The 14,142-nt window shown below is 34.7% G+C and overlaps 2 protein-coding genes across 6 annotated transcripts; one reads left to right on the forward strand and one right to left on the reverse strand.

The window, feature by feature from the left end:
• Nucleotides 1-2,599: 2,599 nt before the first annotated feature.
• On the forward strand, nt 2,600-8,314 carry LOC114385667 (lysine-specific demethylase JMJ25-like). Of its 2 annotated transcripts, none has more exons than XM_028345675.1 (12): nt 2,600-3,240; nt 3,335-3,471; nt 4,190-4,295; nt 4,387-4,519; nt 4,597-4,660; nt 4,756-5,482; nt 5,724-6,047; nt 6,562-7,095; nt 7,173-7,245; nt 7,327-7,412; nt 7,733-7,852; nt 7,969-8,314. In XM_028345675.1, the coding sequence occupies exons 1-12, from the start codon at nt 2,764-2,766 to the stop codon at nt 8,038-8,040; spliced, it is 2,853 nt and encodes a 950-aa protein (XP_028201476.1). In that variant the 5' UTR covers nt 2,600-2,763; the 3' UTR covers nt 8,041-8,314. The 2 variants fall into 2 exon arrangements, with proteins under 2 accessions (XP_028201476.1, XP_028201477.1); XM_028345676.1 differs by having other exon boundaries at nt 2,601-3,240; nt 3,344-3,471.
• Nucleotides 8,315-9,071: 757 nt separating this feature from the next.
• On the reverse strand, nt 9,072-13,678 carry LOC114388340 (probable serine/threonine-protein kinase abkC). 4 transcript variants are annotated; one of them, XM_028348764.1, is made up of 6 exons: nt 13,471-13,664; nt 12,660-12,868; nt 11,180-12,521; nt 10,381-10,647; nt 9,579-9,734; nt 9,072-9,429 (listed from the first exon to the last, which is right to left on the reverse strand). In XM_028348764.1, the coding sequence occupies exons 2-6, from the start codon at nt 12,677-12,679 to the stop codon at nt 9,310-9,312; spliced, it is 1,905 nt and encodes a 634-aa protein (XP_028204565.1). In that variant the 5' UTR covers nt 12,680-12,868; nt 13,471-13,664; the 3' UTR covers nt 9,072-9,309. The 4 variants fall into 4 exon arrangements, with proteins under 4 accessions (XP_028204565.1, XP_028204568.1, XP_028204566.1 ...); XM_028348767.1 differs by having other exon boundaries at nt 12,642-12,868; XM_028348765.1 differs by lacking the exon at nt 13,471-13,664 and adding an exon at nt 13,003-13,425.
• Nucleotides 13,679-14,142: the final 464 nt, after the last annotated feature.

The following is a 14,142-nucleotide window of genomic DNA, read 5'->3' on the forward strand; positions in this document are numbered from 1 at the left end:
ATGCTTCTTCTTTTTTCTAACTTAGCTAGGGTTTCCTCGAGAGTTAGAAACTAATCTTTTGAGGTGTTTAAATTTATTTAGAGGTTTGTTTTTGCTTTCATGTATAGACTTAGGATCAAACCACATATTTAACGAGATAGGTTATGCTTCTCTATTTCTTTAATTTACCCTTTTACTTGGTCGGATGTTTAGTGCATGTGAAATCTTGCATTTTATTACTTTTTTTTATAAAAAAAAATTGGCATAAAAATTGAGCAATTATACACTTTCCAACTATTGTAATTGCCGAAATTCAAGAGTGCTGCATCATGACAATGACTCATTTGTTTGACGGTGTCGATCACTAGGAATGTTTGATTGAATTAATATTAATTTGTTTTGACGAAAATAGCAATGCAATCCATTTTTGGAATTTCTCAATTTTTCTTGCAGCGCGCATCGGATGCAACTCGAGAAATAAAAAGTTCAAGCTGCAACTCATGGTTTTGTTGAATATATATATGTCATGATCCATCTTTGGAACAAAAAATACTCGGATATTGGGTCTTTGGTAGCCACAGAAGTTCTTCCTCGATTTCTTCAATTTAGCCCCTCAAGAAAAATAAATGTAAACGTAATTTTTCTCTTTTGTACTCTCGCTCGCTCGCTTGGAATTTTGTATATTGCATGCATAATTTCAACTTGTTAGGAATTTACTAATACGTTTCCTACTTCTTTAGTTTAAATTTCTCAAATTGAGAATCATAACCAAATTAGCGAGTAGCATATCGGTTATCTTATTCTACGCCAAATTAAAAAAGCGCAACTATACCATTTGTACTCAACTCCTTAATTGGCTCAGGGGAACAAATCTTAAAAATAAAAAATTAGAAGAAAAATATATGCATAGAATAACCCAAATAAGAGCTCATCTTTGAATTTAAGGGGTGGCAACAACTAATGCGTAAGTGCTTCAAAGACATTCGTGATAAAGGTAATTAAGAATTTACTTACCAAACATAAAACGTTAAGAAGCTCGTATTTATCAATTTATGCTATATATAAATTCATTAAACTTTCAAACAAGTAATCCCGCACTTGCACACATGATTTATTTATTCAGGATCTTCTATAAAGGTAAAAGACTCGTGATCGATCCACATTTCTAAAGTTCATTTGGCATATACGTATTGACAAAATAAACAAATAAATATAGCAATTTCAGCTTTGAAGACTGTGATTATATATTAGAATCATTCTCTTTTCAAATGCTTAAGCAGATTGCGAAGTTTTAACAAAACAAAACAAAACAATTTAAGTTATTAGTGTCCCTATCTGTCATGATAAGAGAATTTTTTTTATCAAATGTATGCAGCGGATAACTGTATACTCTGCATTTAATTATAAGCCCAAAATTTCAACACGAGAAAACTGGACTTCATCAAACAACACTTAATTACTTTTCGGCCCATTTGGTACTCTAATTTACTCAACTGAACCGCAAAAAAAAATAAACTAGTCTCCTGCTAATTAGGGAAATATCCCATATATACCATGCACTACTACTGTGTTGCTTTTAAACTGTCTATGAAGTGATATTGAGCATATGCATCAATAGACACGAAGAAGTTATTGTATATTTGATTGCTTTAGACTGCATACACAGTAATAATAAATGTGTGGATAGAGTTACTTCAAGTACTTGAGAAAATTTTGTTACTTGTCATGGTTTTATATAACTCAAACTTCTTTGCTTTGCTTTGCATGTAAGTTACATATGATCTCCTATAGGAAAAGAAAAACTGTGCAGTTAGTAGGTTTATTGATCATCCTTTTGGTAAATCCCTGTTATCTAAAACTAGAAATTAACATGAAAATCAAAACATCTGACAATTTGATTCTGGAAAGCTTTCCAATTTTATCTCTATCAAACAAGTAATTTGCACAAAGAAGAATATACAATAGTACAAAAGTGTGAGGCATCCTGTTTAATCAAACATCAGTTTCGTGGACATAGATTGCACAGAAGTAGCATATATAAAAAGCATTGACTTTGATCTAACTTCTAAGACATGAGATAAAAAACAAGCACTATTATATGATAGAAATAAATAAAATAACAAATCTAATTCAATCAAACCACATGGCATTGGCCAATCATGTATTTTATTTTATCAACTCTTACCTCAATCTCAATTGCTTAATCAAAAGTCCAATGCTAAATTAGAAAAGTACGACCCTGAATTGATTTCAGCCCAATAACACCAAGAATAGCAAACTTACTCAGACAAATTCCTCAATAAGCAACCTGAATTTTGCAGTGACACAATTCTCAACCATATAAAACCAACTCCAACGGAAAAAAATAAAAAGATAAAGTGAAATCAAAATCAAAATTCATAGTTCATAGTATATTTTTTTCACAGAAGAGCTTGCAGTGTATCAGGTGAGTAACCAAAAGATAAGAATAGATTTGGATTTTTGAAAGTGTAGCGATCAAATCATGATCATACATTTCGAATTACGAGACTAAACAGGACGCTCTAGTTTCCAATAATTACGGGAATGTGCCACGCCATGCTATTAGAAATTTAGAATTTTCTTTTCTTTTCTTCCCCAATAAATACACTACTCTTTTAGCCTTAACCTCTTTTCTTTTATTCCTTTCCTCTGTTCTGTTCTGTTCTGTTCTGTTCTGCGTGCTTCGCTTCCACTTTCCCCAGCAAAAAATCCCAATTCCGCCACAAAATAAAATAAAGAATAAATCGAATTGTTATTTTTTTTATGGGGAAAAAATCGAGTCCGGCGGAGGGGGAAGAAGCGGTGCCGGAGCATCTGCGGTGCAGCCGTACGGACGGGCGGCAATGGCGGTGCCGGCGGCGAGTGAAGGAAAACCTAAAGCTGTGCGAGATTCACTACGTGCAAGCTCGGCGTCGGCAGCACAAGAAGACGCTGAAGCTTAAGAGAAAGAGGCAAAACGACGCCGTTGAGGTTCAGATTGGGGCCAAGCGGGACCGAAAATCGAGAGAGGCATTGGTCAATAGGAGGAACCAATTGGAGCTCATAAGGATGGTTCTGCAGAGGGAGGTTGAGAAGAAGAAGAAGAAGCAATCGCAATTGAATTTGAATTTGCATTTGCATTTCAATCACGAGTTGAAGAAGGAACTGCCGAATGGGGTTATGGCTATTGCGTCCAATATGGCATCTTCTCGTTACTTCAGGTCCAAGAATGCTGAGAGGGGCTCTGTTAGTAAGTTGCAGGTGGGTTTTGACTTTTGACTTTTTGTTTTCCTCTACTTTTTTTTTTTTTTTTTTTATTGTGGTTGGAATTGTTTGTTTGATTTTTATTTTTAAGGTTGTGCAGTGTGGACAAAGCATAAAGAAGGGGAGGAGGAAGAAGTGTCATTGGTGTCAGAGAAGTGATTCTTGGAGTCTTGTAATGTGTTCAAGCTGCCAGAGAGAGTTTTTCTGCATGGAGTGCATTAAACAACGGTTGGAACTTGGAACTTATCGCGTTCATTTACCACCGGTTATAAGTTTCTTTTTTTCACTGTGAATTTCTGGCTTCATTGTTATCCTTGCCTACATGGTGCTTTCTTAATTATTGTCGACAATATAGACTATGGTACATTTTGGACAATGCTGTCAAGTGTGGTTTGATCAGTTGATCGCCTAGCTGTAGATTATTTCTGATGCAGTTCTAGAACATCTTAGATGAAAGGATTAGATACCCCCTTCGAAGTAGTTCATAGCAAACTCGTTTAATTATGGTTATAGCACCACCATAACACTATAATGTGGTGTTTTCTTATCATTCAGCCATAGTCCATTTGTGAAGGGAGGCCTGTTATGGTGGTGCCATAGGCTGCAATGGCGTGTTTATATGGCAGAATTTTGGCCTTTCACCATAACTGCCATTGTTAACATTGGTTCATAGAGATGTGTGGAATGATTGTCCATGTGAAGAGAGTTTAATAAGAATAGAAGATTAAGGGAAGAAGAAAAGGCTTTCATGTTTGTGTACATGCAATTCCACACCACTTTCTTGTCCTGTTCTTTTGTACCACTTTTGGAATTAGTAATACTTCAATGATCAATAGTGACTAGAACTAGGATATTTAGTACTGACATAACTTCTTTTGCCTGAACTTTTTATGCTTATGATCAAAATATGAGACATTTCCCAATTTATTTGTTGAAAAAACTTTAGGTATTTTGCTACTCAAAATGAGGTTAAGATGGCATGTCCAGTTTGTCGAGGAACTTGCACCTGTAAAGATTGCTTGTCAAGTCAATACGAAGAGAGTGAAAGTAAGGTCTGACATCAAAGATGGATGCTTCACTTCTACAACAGTTTTTCTTTAGCAGCACTTGCTGACAGTTTGATTTTATGCTATATTTTTTCAGGAATATTTGGCTGGTAAAAACAGAGTTGATAGGATATTGCATTTTCATTATTTGGTGTGTATGCTCCTTCCTGTACTAAAACAAATAAAAGAAGACCATCATGTAGGCGTAGAAAAAACAGCAAAAATCAAAGGTGGTAACTATGGTTCTTCTGATATGATGGCTTCTAGATTACAACCTGGTTATCTTAGATGATTTTGTGCATGACAGGGAAAAGAACTTCTGATATTATCATCAAGCCTGTCGATTTTGTCTGCAACGAGAAAAATTACTGGTAAGTTCTCTTCTGTTGATGTTATTAGGAAAATTCAAATGATTCTCTAGTGTTGCTCGCTAACAAATGTATGTATCTGTTAAACACTGTCCCAGCAATTACTGCAAAACACCCATTTTGGATCTTCATAGAAGCTGCCTTAGTTGTTCCTACAGTCTTTGCTTAAGCTGTTCTCAGGCATTAAGTCAAGGAAGCACCTCTGAAGAAATCAACTCTTCTATATCCAACCTACCTGACAAAATAAATGCATGCATTTTTAGTGAAGGTCACCTTTTGGATGATAAGGTCATTTCTAATGGCAATTTAACTGATACCTCAACATTAGTTGAGTGGACAAATTGTAATGGTGCTGACATTGTGTCATGCCCACCTACAAAGCTTGGTGATTGTGGTGATAGCCACCTTGATTTGAAATATGTCTTTCCCTTAAGTTGGATCAAAGAAATGGAAGTAAAGGCAGAAGAAATAGTTTGCAGCTATGACTTTCCTGAAACTTTGGATAGAAGTTCAAGCTGCTCACTGTGTGTTGACAAAGATCATAAAACTAGCAGATACAAGCAGTTACCAGAAGCAGCTCAAAGAGAAGATTCTAATGATAATTTCTTGTTTTATCCTACAATTTTGGACATCAGTTGCAATCATTTTGAACACTTTCGGAAACACTGGGGAATAGGCCATCCTGTAGTAGTGCGAGATGTGCTCCAAAGTATGCCAAACCTTAGTTGGGATCCACTGGTCATGTTCTGTACTTATCTTGAGAGGAGCATGACAAGATATGAGAATAATAAGGACTTACTTGAAGCTTGTTTGGATTGGTTTGAGGTCAGTTTATCAACATGTTGTATATGTTAAATAATTATTTATTGCAATTAGTGTACTTGGTAATATAAACTACATTTTAATGTCCATAGTTCTTGCTATTTGTAGCTGGCATGCATTGGTGCATATACACATCATATGCTCGGATCCGTGAAACATGAACGAATGATGGATCTGATGTTGAGTCTTGAACCAGAAGACCATTAAAAGTATAATATTAATTTTGTAACTCTTACTCTGGCAGGTGGAGATTAACGTTAGTCAGTACTTTACTGGGTCTCTTAAATGTCAACCTCAGAAAAATAATTGGCATGAGATGCTGAAACTTAAAGGATGGTTGTCTTCCCAACTATTCAAAGAACAATTTCCAGCTCATTTTGCTGAAGTAATTGATTCTCTTCCAATTCAAGAATACATGAATCCCTGGTCTGGTCTTCTGAATTTAGCTGCAAATTTGCCACAGGGGAGTACAAAACATGACATAGGACCTCATGTTTATATTTCATATGGCTGTGCTGATGAAGAAGCTGATTCCGTGACAAATCTTTGTTACGACTCATATGATATGGTGTGTTCCCTAGTTATACTTCAGTTTTTTAATATATCTAGAGTAATATTTCCTGAACTTTTAGTTTATTTAATTAAAACTTACCATGGAAAGGTTACTTCAAATATTATATGCTTCATCTTTTGATATTTGCTTTTTGAGAAATTGCTATTTTCATCTTTTATGCATGTATCCTGGCATGATAACTTTAGAGATGATCTTATCTTCTGAAGTAAAACAAGTCCTCTTGAAATGCTTTCTATTGAGGAAGACTTGTGTCCTTGTATGCTTGGACTGTTCCTTGCATATATGTTTGCTTTCAGGTGTCTGAGTAAGGCATGAAATGTTTTTCAATACAATTCAGGCTTGCATCTTATATTCCTATAATTGTTCAAATTTTTCCATTGTTTTTGGTTTTAATAGCCATGGTCTTCATAGTTATGGTGAATAGATTACTAAACTATGTCAAAAAGTAGGTATTACAACCAAAACATAGCCAAACGTGCCATTCACTATGTCTGATTTGTAATTCCAGGTTAATATTATGGCACATACCATGGACATCCCTCTCTCTACAGATCAGCTTGCTAAAATAAGTAAGTTGTTGAAAAAACACAAAACTCTATGTCAGAAGGTGTCATCATCTAAAACTACTAGTGAGCATTCAGAAGACAGGGAACAAAATGAAATGCATGGTATGGTAAGAGAAGGAACTGACTTTCTAAGGAGAGTCAATAGAACAGCTTCCATCTCTACTGAAGCCAAACCGATATCTAATCAGAAGTTAGACACCAATATTTCTGATGATGAAGAATGTGGTTCCGATTCTGAAACTGAAAAGGCACAAAGCTCTTTACCTTTCCAAAGGAGAGTTCTAAGCACTGAAATGTCTCCAGATCATAATCCTAGAAATCCCTTTGAAAACTCAAACAGTGATAAAAGGAAGAAGTTTACTGAGAATTCTGGTGCTCATTGGGATGTCTTTCGAAGACAGGATGTGCCCAAGCTCTTAGAATACCTCAAAAGACACTCTGATGAATTTTCTTATAATAGTGAATGTCACGAGAAGGTAAGTTTAGAAGAATACAATCCCTAAACATGATGCTGTCTGTGTTGGTGATGATAAATATTCTCTCTCGTATGCAGATGGTTCATCCAATTCTGGATCAGAGCTTCTTTCTTGACAATACTCACAAGATGAGACTTAAGGAGGAGTTTAGTAAGTATACCCGTGTTTTTATCATATATTATAATTATAATCCTGCATAACTAAATTTGACTCACCTGTCACTGTTGCCAGAAATTGAACCATGGACTTTTGAGCAACATGTTGGAGAAGCTGTCATCATTCCTTCTGGATGTCCATACCAGATTAGGAATCCTAAGGTCTCTGTTACAATTGTATAAAAGATTTCTTGCCCTATTTTTCTCTTTTTGAGACAATTTAAATAACAAAAACTTTAAACTACTCTTAACTGGATATAAATTATAAATTCTTGTTGAACATGATTTTTACATTTTTAAATTTACTGACAAAGTCAAATTTGAAGTTACGTCTAAGAAATATGAAGGATGATCACACTATTAATGTTCTTTGCACATGATTGCTGTTGCTGACAGAGGATATTATCTCAGCATTGATTTATGTTGCACTTTTTTTCTTAAATTTTTTAGTGCATGACAATTATTTGATTATTGATCTGCAGTGTTGTGTACATGTGGAATTGGAATTTGTGTCCCCTGAGAATGTCTCTGAGTGTATCCAATTGATTGATGAGGTCCGGCTGCTTCCAGAAGACCATAAAGCAAAAGGAGAAAAGCTGGAGGTAGACTTCATTTTAATAATAATCCTATTTACCAATTTATATTTTCTTTAGTTCTTATATTAGATGTACACCTGAATTGACAAGCTTTGTTTCTTTTTTTTATTTCATGAAAACAGGTGAAAAAAATGGCCCTTTATAGCATGAGTACAGCAATAGAAGAAATACGTGAGCTTACCTGCAAAACATGATTGCACGAGCTAAAATATATATATTCTTAAGATGCATCTGAACCTCGCTCATGTCACAGGCTCCATACCATGTATTCTTTTTGTATAGATTAGTTCTTAAACTCATTAAGATATAGCAAGGTACTTAAATTGGTTACTTCCAGATTTTTTTTTTGTTACATTTATGCCTTACCTGAATCTGAAATAAAAATTACATGGTCTGTATATGTTTCTCTATTGTTTATTTTTTGGAGCGAAATTTAAATAGTGAGAGAGAAAAACTTATTCAGTTTCAGCATTACCATCTATTTGCTTCCCCTGTTTTTGAACTTCATTTGCTCTGTTTTCTTAAATTTGTTTAGCCACCAGTTTAAAAAAACAATGTTTATGGAATTGGTGTAAGACATTGGGTATAATCTGTTCGAATGTGTTTAAGCTGGAGTGACACGGAAAAAGTTAATACAACTAAAAGTCTAAAACAACCAACAACGTTATGTATCGGATTGTGCATATGCTTCAAACTCTTCAATCATTTCTGCTGCACCTCTAACGTACTTAAGTAGGGCTTAGCTTCCATGAAGTATGGCAAACAGATCCGTTGTCTATGTTCGTTGACATTTTGAAATGCTATAAAACAACCATGATTCATGTAATGCCATAAAATTTAAGAGCAATGTTATGTAACATTCTTTTACATCTTTTTTTTATTATTGAGAATTCAATTGGAATATACAGTGTAAAAAAAATATACAATCATGTAGAGATTCTCATAATTTTATAATAATAATTCTCATAGATGAGACGTTTTCGTAGTTTTCATGTCATTTGTCTCGTGTATGAAAATAAGAAAGCAACAAAATTATGAAAGAAAAATATTAGTTTAAAAATTTTACATCTAATATTCAAGGAAAGAATAAAATAATTTTCTTTTTAAAAAATCAACTGTCAATTTAAGGCCATATTTTTCGTAATTTAACTTTAACTAAGAAATAAGCAGAAACTTTAAACGCATTCTCACGTCAGTAGGGTCTAACTATACCGTTCATTCATCCTGCGGGTAAAGAAGGGAGAGGAGAATATATTCACCGCTTTATTGTGTCCATTTTTGTAGTTAACTGTGATGCTCACAAAAATAACTTGGAAATTAACCAAGATAAATACAAGGGATAAATCTTAAAAAAAAAAAAAAAAACAGATGTGGGAGAGCCCTTAGGACATATGTTTGTGTTTGGGTTTTATGTTAGTCAAAATTGTTTCTCAAGAGCCTCAACAAAGAAAGGAACTTCCTCCCTAAGGGGCCATGAGTCCGTCAATTGTGTAAGAAAGAGACTTTGCCCAATCAGCTCTAAGTAGCAATGTCTGCAGTGTCTGCATCACATTGTACCCAGGATCAAGCTTTCTCTGCCAACCCTACAAATTAAACAATTACCAATATCAGGTGAATCACATAGTACTGTATATGGGAAAGGAATAGGAAGGTGTTTATCCTTTGTTGTAATAATCACATTGGTCACATTCACATATTTAGTGAACATGATAAAATGAAGAAAAGTAATTACCTCAAGAACCAAGGTTGTCACCATAACAGTACAAACATTGCCATCAATATTAACTCTATGACGCCTAACTTTCTCAAGTAATTGCTCCATGCACTCTGCAGGATGAACAATATCACCTTCTGGGGTGCCCCAAAAAGTAAACGACTCTTCCACCTCCTGTTGGAAAACAAATAGAGACAATGTGTGATGTCGTTGGAGACCATATATGGACTTAAAGAAGAAAATAAAATGCATTTATCTTTAGAAAAAACCAGTGTCAGGTTGCTACTTGCTACTTGCAAAACTTTAATAATAGAATATAATATCATACACTTGGATATCACAGAACAAGACCATAATAGTAGGGTCTTGTTTGATACTTCGATTGTAGTTTTCAAAAACTATTTTCAGTTTTTAAAAAGAAAAGAATAGAAAAACATGTTTGGATAATTGTTTTCTACATTGTTCCCAAAATTGCAGTTCTAAAAACAAGACTACAGAAACAACTTGGAGTTGTTTTGGTTTGTTTCTTTTTAAATTTGATGATATTCTCATGATAAATAAAGCATATTTTTTACCTCGTACAATGTATACTTGACAGATGGTAATGTCTCATGCACAATTCTTTTAAATAAATCATTTTTTTTGGTTTTGTTTTTGTTTTCAAAAATTATACTGAAAACAAATTTTGAAAACTGTTGAAATAAGTTCTTTTAGAAAAGAGAGAATCATTTCAAACAAGACCTAAGTCTTCCAATGGAATTAATTAATTAAGCAATTGTAGATTGAATAACAAATGAATTCAAGTTGAAGGGAAAAATACCTCTATGAAGGCCTCCGGATTTGGACAGTTCTGTTGCTTTGACAAGTTGAGGGCACATTCTGCAGCAGTCCGGCCATCTCGGCGGGCAACAGCTTTAAAAAATTCCAGTAAATTTACTCTATCACTACCAGAGAGTTCAGCAGTCATGCCTACATCAAGGAAAACTACATGAGGCTTTGATTTGAAGAGCCGTTTGCGAGACTTGCTCTGAGACACTCGAACAAGGATATTTCCAGGATGCATATCTGCATGAATGAAGTTGTCCACCTGAAAGAAGACATTGCAATGTCTTGGAAGCTAAAACTTTATGATGTTCAAGTTTAAAACTATTATGGGACCCCATGTTTCTTTTAGTTAATACAAAGGATTAGGACATAATTGATAATATGAATATTATTAATAGATCAAAATGCTCATTCAAAAAACAAACTATTATTTTGGTTAAAGAAAATTCAGTATAACTAACACAAAGAAAACCTATTATGAATATCCAACAAAGAAAGCCCTCCAAATCTAAAATACTGTAATGATCTGAAAAACCAGTTCATCCCACAGTAAAGACAGTTTCTAGAAAGAGATGATAATTATTAAAAGAAATGCTTTGTGATTTTATAAAATAAAAACAAGCATCATAACAAATCAAGGATATGTGAGATTTGAGGTCATCAGCCGTGATGTTTTATGCTTTATGGTGCATAATAAATCAAGAATGCCCAGAATAAAAGCAATGGAAATGCTACTATCCCTAACCGCAAGATAATGGTAGCAAAACTGCAAATGAGAGATATTTTATTTTTACCAGAAGCATTTTCAAAAGTGCATGAGTCCCAATGTGAGCAAGAGCGGATTTAACCCGTTCATGTCCTTGAAGATCATCAACATAATATGAGACACTTTCACCCTTTTCATATGTTTCCACCAGAACAGCCGGGTGCACAAGTGGATAGACAGGCTTGGGAAAAGAAACATCCTTCCATCTGCGGAAATTATAAATGAAGCGACTCAAATGGGCAGCTTCCCTAGCAAGGTCAACTTGAGACATCATGAAAACCGCAAATTGTTGTACACTCTCATCTAATCGTAACCAATTAAGAGCAGGAATGAACTTTGAAATTTTTGCCGCCAAATTAATAATAGCAAAATCCCGTCTGATTGACTCTCCCACGCCAGGATGTCTAACCTTAACTGCAACCAATAGTGGCTTTGCTTGCTGACCAGGATAACGACATTTTAATGAAGCACGGTGCACTTGAGCAATACTTCCAGATGCAACAGGAAGTTCTTCAAAATTGTCAAAAATTTCTGAAATTTTTCGACCAAATGCTCTTTCTATAGTTTTCTTTGTGTAGCTGAAACTATGCTCAGGAGCTTTGGTATGAAGTTCTGAAAGCTTAGTGCACAGATCTCGAGGAAAGAGATCGGGCCGTGTAGCTGCCCACTGACCCCATTTTATGAATGCTGGACCTGATTTTTCTAGTGTGCGATGAACTACATGGAGCCACAGTTTCCTAAAGTTTGGTCCAAAACAATCAGCAAATGGTGCCATCACAATGCTAGGAGAGAATAATATTGCTAGATAGAGAGCCCTCATTAATAAGATAAGTCCTTCAACTATTATGAATGTAAATGTAAACATGTAATTATACCCATCTTGTGCGCGCATATACAAACCATTTTGTGATGGGTAACGTTCTGCTTCTGCCCAATTTCGCTGAGCTAATGCAAGCTCTCCCCATGTAAATGCCAAAATACCAGGAACTAGAAAATAAGAACGAGCCAAAGCCAAGCTTACTGCCTGAGCAATCATATTTACGGTGGGAGGAAATGTACCATCACCACTGGAACAATACTTTCTGTACAGCCTTTTCCAAGCAATCTGGGAATGATGTGTGACTGCATTACTTGCTGAGGTTACGGAAAAGTTCCTGAAAGAACCACATTTACGAAAGCCTTCCCTTGTCCCATGCCACAAGAATGAACTACGTGCTTCACTTGGAAACTTATAATGCATGTACAACCGGCAGTGGTGGATATTCGGTCCAACTAAGGCAACTGCCCCATTTTCACTCACCTCCAAGTATCTTCTATTGATTCTACAAACAGATTGGGCGGCTCTCCTTATATTTCTAAGCATCAAATATCTGCAAACGTGCAAAACAATAAACTATGTCAATACAACAATATTTCAATCACATAATTCAAGTTCAACTATGTTTCCCGCTATTCTATCCACAAATAATTGTACACAAGTAAAACATTACTTTGGAAATGCAACCTACAGTGACTTCTCTTCACTCATGACCACGATAGATGAGCGTTAAATTTTACATGAGTGTACACAATGTCCATTCCTCTAAGAGGCATCAACAAGATGAAAACTCAGTTGATCCAGGTTTATAATATGTCCCACTATAAATTCCTCATTTTTTGGAGTCCCAATTCATTCCTACTTTGCGGGTATTACCTCTTGTTTCCACTCAGGTACTGCCTGCTTTAAATATTAAAAAGGAAAAAATGCTTAAAACAATTATAATACATTATGTTACACTCCAAGAAGGGATACATAGAGAACTTAATGAGGTAAGACATTTCAATTAGAAGTAAGAGTTGATGTTTCTATACATTTCCTTTGGTAGAATAGATCTCTAGCTCTTCAAGATCGTGGTGAAGGCAATCAAATAGAAACATAGATGAAATTCTCATTAGTCTGAGCACCACACACCCAGCTCAAATTGTACATGTACATGAGATTAAAGTCTCCAAATTGTTGAAGAATCAACAATTAGACCTTTAATGCTGTTTTGGGTAGCCCAGAATTGAAAAGGATCAACGATTCACACTCTGAGTCCAGATGCATTTCCCACATCAGAGATCCCAGGTCTAAAACTCAACCCCAGAAAGAAAACACGCTAAAGATTTTATCTTTTAATCAAATAAACACACCAGCATGTATGCAATAGCCATAAAATCTAGTACGAAAAAAGAAAACAATTCAATTCCACAAAACGCGGAGGCGAACGAAAATTGAGAGAAAAGAAAAAAGCGAAGTAAAGAGTGAAAGAAAAAGGAATGGAGAGAGAGTGAGAGGACCTGAGAAGGAAGAGAACATGCTATGGTATGGTATGGTATGGTATGGTAGTTTGAAGAAGGTGAGGAAATGGAATGGAAGACGCGATTAAGGAGGTGAGCCTCAGTTTTGTTGTGCGATTGTGAGAACACGGTCCGTCTGTCTTGTCTTTGAGGCGGTCATAACCAATACAAACCCTAAGGCCCAAGAAATTCATTTCATTTCTCTCCCAAAATGGAAACCAATATTTTTTAAATAAATAATACAAAAGATAGATCCATCACTTTCACACCTGAAAATATCATCTGTTAAAATTTATCATAAAGGGGTGAGATTAAAACAAAGTTTTTATGTAACATTTTTAAATAAATGGTCATAAAACTTTAAAATAAGTTTTTTTTGTTAATCCTATATGATCGGGGTTTTTTTTTAGACAACCAATATGATCGGTTTACTGGTAGGTAAAGTAAGATGCATGTCTCTCAAAATAAAAAAATAAAAAAGTTTACTAAAAAAATTAGAGCATGCATTTGAAAAGTATTTATTTTTATACTATTATTCAATTATAAATTATCATATATAATAAATTTACACTGATAATTCATAATAATTAAGCTATATAATTATATTATTAAGATTATTATTTTCATTCTTATATAAAAAATATTCCACTTGCCCAGGAAATTATCTTAAAA

Source organism: Glycine soja, chromosome 15 (assembly GCF_004193775.1).
Source record: "Glycine soja cultivar W05 chromosome 15, ASM419377v2, whole genome shotgun sequence".
NCBI classification, from domain to species: Eukaryota; Viridiplantae; Streptophyta; class Magnoliopsida; order Fabales; family Fabaceae; genus Glycine; species Glycine soja.

What these genes read in the sequence shown, in the direction of transcription:
- LOC114385667 (XM_028345675.1), top strand. Translation starts at nt 2,764, where the DNA reads ATGGGGAAAAAATCGAGTCCGGCGGAGGGGGAAGAAGCGGTGCCGGAG. An exon ending in GCTCTGTTAGTAAGTTGCAG is followed by an intron (nt 3,241 to 3,334) that starts GTGGGTTTTGAC and finishes TTTATTTTTAAG; the next exon opens with GTTGTGCAGTGTGGACAAAG. An exon ending in TGCAACGAGAAAAATTACTG is followed by an intron (nt 4,661 to 4,755) that starts GTAAGTTCTCTT and finishes ACACTGTCCCAG; the next exon opens with CAATTACTGCAAAACACCCA.
- LOC114388340 (XM_028348764.1), bottom strand. Translation starts at nt 12,679, where the DNA reads ATGAGTGAAGAGAAGTCACT. An exon ending in ATCCGGAGGCCTTCATAGAG is followed by an intron (nt 9,735 to 10,380) that starts GTATTTTTCCCT and finishes GTTTTCCAACAG; the next exon opens with GAGGTGGAAGAGTCGTTTAC. An exon ending in TGACAACCTTGGTTCTTGAG is followed by an intron (nt 9,430 to 9,578) that starts GTAATTACTTTT and finishes TTTAATTTGTAG; the next exon opens with GGTTGGCAGAGAAAGCTTGA.